The sequence below is a fragment of the Chiloscyllium plagiosum genome, unplaced genomic scaffold (assembly GCF_004010195.1).
Source record: "Chiloscyllium plagiosum isolate BGI_BamShark_2017 unplaced genomic scaffold, ASM401019v2 scaf_4234, whole genome shotgun sequence".
Lineage (NCBI taxonomy): Eukaryota > Metazoa > Chordata > Chondrichthyes > Orectolobiformes > Hemiscylliidae > Chiloscyllium > Chiloscyllium plagiosum.
The window spans coordinates 10,506-15,749 of NW_025213231.1; the positions used below are offsets into that span (position 1 = coordinate 10,506).

Sequence of the window (5,244 nt, forward strand, 5' to 3'; positions counted from 1 at the left end):
CACTTCCCTGGGCACTATGGGTAATTTAGCATGGCCAATCCACCCTAACCTGCACATCCCTGAACACTATGGGGTAATTTAGCATGGCCAATCCACCCTAACTTGCACTTCCCTGGGCATTATGGGTAATTTAGCATGGCCAATCCACCCTAACCTGCACATCCCTGGGCACTATGGGTAATTTAGCACGGCCAATCCACCCTAACTTGTACATCCCTGGGCACTATGGGTAATTTAGCACGGCCAATCCACGCTAACCTGTACATCCCTGAACACTATGGGGTAATTTAGCACAGCCAATCCCCCCTAACCTGCCCACCCTGGACACTATGGGTAATTTAGCACAGCCAATCCCCCCTAACCTGCCCACCATGAACACTATGGGTAATTTAGCACGGCCAACCCACCCTAACCTGCACATCCTTGGGCACTATGGGTACTTTAGCATGGCCAATCCACCCTAACCTGCACATCCCTGGGAACTATGGGCAATTTATCATGGCCAATCCACCCTAACCTGCACATCCCTGGGCACTACGGGCAATTTAGCACGGCCAATCCACCCTAACCTGCACATCCCTGAACACTATGGGACAATTTAGCATGGCCAATCCAGCCTAACCTGAACATCCCTGAATATTATGGGGCAATTTAGTATGGCCAATCCACCCTAACCTGCACATCCCTGAAGACTATGGAGCAATTTAGCACGGCCAATCCCCCCTAACCTGCACATCCCTGTATACTATGGGGCAATTTAGCACGGCCAATTCCCCCCTAACTTGCACATCCCTGTACACTGTGGAGCAATTTAGCATGGCCAATCCCCCCTAACCTGCACATCCCTGTATACTACGGGGCAATTTATCACGGCCAATCCACCCTAACCTGCACCTCCCTGTATACTACGGGGCAATTTATCATGGCCAATCCACCCTAACCTGCACCTCCCTGTACACTATGGGGCAATTTATCATGGCCAGTCTGCTCTAACCTGCACATCCCTGGGCACTATGGGACAATTTATCACGGCTAACCCACCCTAACCTGCACATCCCTGGGCACTATGGGACAATTTAGCACGGCCAATCCACCCTAACCTGCACATTCCTGTGCTCAGTCAAGGTGGACTAACCGAGAGGTTCAAAATGTTTGAGAAAGAGGAAGAGCAAGAGACAGTTTCCTGTGGCTGGAGGGGCCCAGAGCAATAGGGTGAGGGCAATGCATGCATACACGTAAATATAGAGCGAGGGTCATGTCTGCAAACACTCCTCCGCTTAAAGGGTGCAGGAAATCTAGAACTCCTGGTCCCCAACAGGCTGCTGGAGGCAGTGATCCAGGTGGAGTTTTCAAGGCTACAGCGATGAGATTCTTTTTGAGAAATGTTTTAATGTGAACATGAATCCAAGGCAGGGAAATGGAGCTGATCAGTGATAATCAGGATTGAATGAAACGAATCTACATAGCACCCTTCACGAACACCGAACATCTCAACATGCTGTACAACTAATGGTTAGCTAATCATTAATCTAGATAAATGTGAAGTGCTACATTTTGGAAAGGCAAGTCTGGGTAGGACGTTTACACTTAATGGTAAGGTCCTGGGGAGTGCTGCTCAGCAAAAAGACTTTGGGGTGCAGATTCATAGCTCCTTGAAAGCAGAGTCCCAAGTAGACAAAGTAGTGAAGAAGGCGTTTGGTACGCTTGTCTTTATTGGTCAGTGCATTGAGTATTGGAGTTGGGATGTCATGTTGCGGCTGTACAGGACATGGGTGAGGCCATTTTTGGAATACTGCATTCAATTCTGGTCTCCCTGCTATTGGAAGGATGTTGTGAAACTTGAAAGGGTTCAGAAAAGATTTCCAAGGATGATGCCTGGGTTGGAGGCTTTGAGCTGCAGGGAGAAGCTGAATAGGCTGGGACTGTTTTCCCTGGAGCTTCGGAGGCTGAGGGGGTGACCTCATAGAAGTTTATAAAATCATGATGGGCGTGGATAGAGTCAACAGACAAGGTCTCTTCCTCAGTGTAGGGGAGTCCAAAACTAGAGGGCGTGGGTTTAAGGTGAGAGGACAAAGAAATAAAAGGGAACTCAGGGGCAACTCTCTCACACAGAGGGTGGTCCATGTATGAAATGAGCTGCCGGGAGGAGGTGGGGGGAGGGAGTGGAGACTGGTACATTTAAAATGCATCTGGTTGGGTACATGAATAGGAAGGATTTAGAGGGATATGGGCCAAGTCCAGGCAAATGCGAGTAGATTAATTTAGGATATCTGGTCGGCATGGACGAGTTGGACCAAAGAGTCTGTTTCTGAGCTGTACATCTCTGTGACTGTCCAATTCAAAGTCAAGTCATTGGTGTGACTTTGGAAACAAAGGAACCAATTTGCATGAGGCATGATCCCACTAAAAGAAATGTGATAATGATCAAATAATCTGTTTTGTGAAGTTGCCTTGGGTAAATAATGTTGTGGGTGCCTGGGTTTAACACCTCAACTGAGAGGTGGCACATCCGACAGCATGGCACTGCTTCAGGTCAGAGCGCCAGCCGTGATTTACGCGCTCAGACCCTAGGGTGGGAGTTGAGCCCGCAACCTTGTTACTCAGAGGCGAGAGTCTCGAGGACACCGAATGGAGGTGCAGAAGGGGACGATCCAGTCTGGTTCTGCGACATGTAGCGCTCTGTGCATGACCCCCTGACACATGCTGGCTTCTTGCCGTTGAGCAGGTCTGGATCTACACCCTCAGGAAAATGGCGACTTGAACTCTGACCTCAGGGAGACGGAGCATGTTCCCAGGAAGTGCGATGTTATCGTCATCTCGGGCCGGAAGGAGAAGTGTGAGGGGGCTCGCGAGGCGCTGCTGGTAGGTCACCATGAATGTCTCCGCGGTTTAGCGTTACCAGGCTCCCTATCCCAGCCTTGAGGGTGAGTGTTGTCCTGGAGCAGCAGTCAGTCTGAGGAGACCTTAATCTGCTGCTTTCAAGCTGTAATATGATTTCTGGGACCTCCCATCATGCACTCAGGCTGATTCATGCCAGAGAACGCAATTTTCCCTTCCACGTGGTCATCAATGCCCTCTAGCATGTCTCATCCACTTCCCACACCTCCGCCCTCGAACCCCACCCCTCCAACCGCAACAAGGACAGAACCCTTCCCCCCCCCACCCCCCCGGTCCTCACCTTCCACCCCACCAACCTCCATATACACCGCATCATCCTCCACCATTTCCGCCACCTACAAACAGACCTCACCACCAGAAATATATTTCCCTCCGCACCCGTAAACACCATTCCCTCCGCGACTCTCATGTCAGGTCCACGCCCCCTAACAACCCACCGTCCCCTCACGGCACCTTCCCCTGCCACCACAGGAATTGCAAAACCTGCGCCCACACCTCCCCCCCTCACCTCCATCCAATGCCCCAAAGGAGCCTTCTACATCCATCAGAGTTTTGCCTGCACTTCCACACATGACATTTCCTGTGTCTGTTGCTCCCGATGCGGTCTCTTCTTCACTGGGGAGACTGGACACCTACTTGCAGAGCGCTTCAGAGACACCCACACCAACCGACCCAACAGCCCTGTGACCAAACACTTCAACTCCCCCTCTCCTTCCGCCAAGGACATGCAGGTCCTGGGCCTCCTCCACCATCACACCCTGAGCTCCTAATGCCTGGAGGAAGAACGCCTCATCTTCCATCTCAGGACCCTCCAACTACACAGTATCACCAGTTTCCTCATTTCCCCTCCCCCCACCTTATCCCAGATCCAACCTTCCAGCTCAGCACCGCCCTCATGACCTGTCCTCCCTGTTCATCTTCCTTCCCACCTATCCACTCCACCCTCCTCTCTGACCTTTCAGCATTACCTCCACCTCCATCTATCTATCTCACTGTCAGCTACCTTCTTCCCAGCCCCACCACCCTCCCATTTACTTCTCCACCCCCTCGGCTGACAGCCTCATTCCTGTGGAAGGGCTTATGCCTGAAATGTCAATTCTCCTGCTCCTCGGATGCTGCCTGACCTACTGTGCTTTTCCAGCACCACACTCTCGACTCTGGTTTATGCCAGAGGTTGATTGAATATGCACAGTACTTTCGAGAGAGAGCGAGACAGAGTCACCACAGTGTAGAGGCGTCGTTACCTGCATAGAGCTTTGCTTTCTACCTAACCCCGTGCATGCTGTACCTGCCCTGGGGAGGTTTGATGGGGGACTAAGTAGAGGGAGGCTTACTCTGTATCTAACATCGTGTTGTCCTTCTCCTGGGAAGGATTGATACCTGTAGGACGATGTGCTCTGGCCCACAGCGCTAAGGCCCCGGATCCGCAGAGTGTCATGTGTTATCTGAGTGCGGGAGGGTTGTGCAGATGGAATCTGACCCAGCCTTTGTTATTGCCAGGCCCTTGTTCCAGTTACCGTCGATGTGGAGGTTCCATTTGACCTACATCGATACATCATCGGGCAAAAAGGTAGTGGCATTCGCAAAATGATGGAGGAGTATGAGGTAAGGATGGGGCAGTCAGACCGAATGGCCTGTCTTGTGCAGTAGATTCTGGTGTCACCATGCGTGATCGGGCTGCCTCCTAGCAATGAGCCATTGTGCCTGTAATTATCTCAGAACTTCACACCCTGCAGTATCCTTCACAGAGCTCTTCAAATATTGGCCAAGCATTGAATATAGGAGTCGGCAAGTTATGTTAGGGCTGTATAAAACTTTATTTAGGCCGCATTTGGGATATTACGTGCAGTTCTGGTTGCCATGCTACCAAAAGGAGGTGAAGTCTGCAGAGAAGGTTTACCAGGATTGTGCCTGGTCTGGAGGATTTCAGTTATGAGGAGAGGTTGGATAAACTCGGATTGTTTTCACGGGAAAGGCGGAGGTTGAGGGGTGACCTGATAGAGGTTTACGAAATTACCAGAGGTAGACATGATTTGGACTGGGGTGTTGGACTGGGGTGTACAAAGTTAAAAATCACACAACACCAGGTTATAGTCCAACAGGTTTATTTGGAAGCGCTAGCTTTCGGAGCGCTGCTCCTTCATCAGGTGGTTGTGGAGGATAAGATCGTAAGACACAGAATTTATAGCAAACGTTTACAGTGTAATGTAACTGAAATGATATGTTGAAAAAGACCTGGACTGTTACATCACATTGTAAACTTCTGCTATAAATTCTGTGTCTTACGATCTTATCCTCCACAACCACCTGATGAAGGAGCAGCGCTCCGAAAGCTAGCGCTTCCGA

General features: G+C 50.6%; 1 protein-coding gene across 1 annotated transcript in view; it reads left to right on the plus strand.

Annotated features, from left to right (window-relative positions):
- LOC122547579 (vigilin-like) overlaps positions 1–4,944 on the plus strand; it is a 14,518-nt gene extending 9,574 nt beyond the window's left edge. The window contains exons 5-6 of the mRNA XM_043686188.1: positions 2,726–2,862; positions 4,399–4,944. Of these exons, the coding sequence (XP_043542123.1) occupies positions 2,726–2,862; positions 4,399–4,548 (287 nt within the window). The 3' untranslated portion in view covers positions 4,549–4,944. The remainder of the gene's footprint in view (positions 1–2,725; positions 2,863–4,398) is intronic.
- Positions 4,945–5,244: the final 300 nt, after the last annotated feature.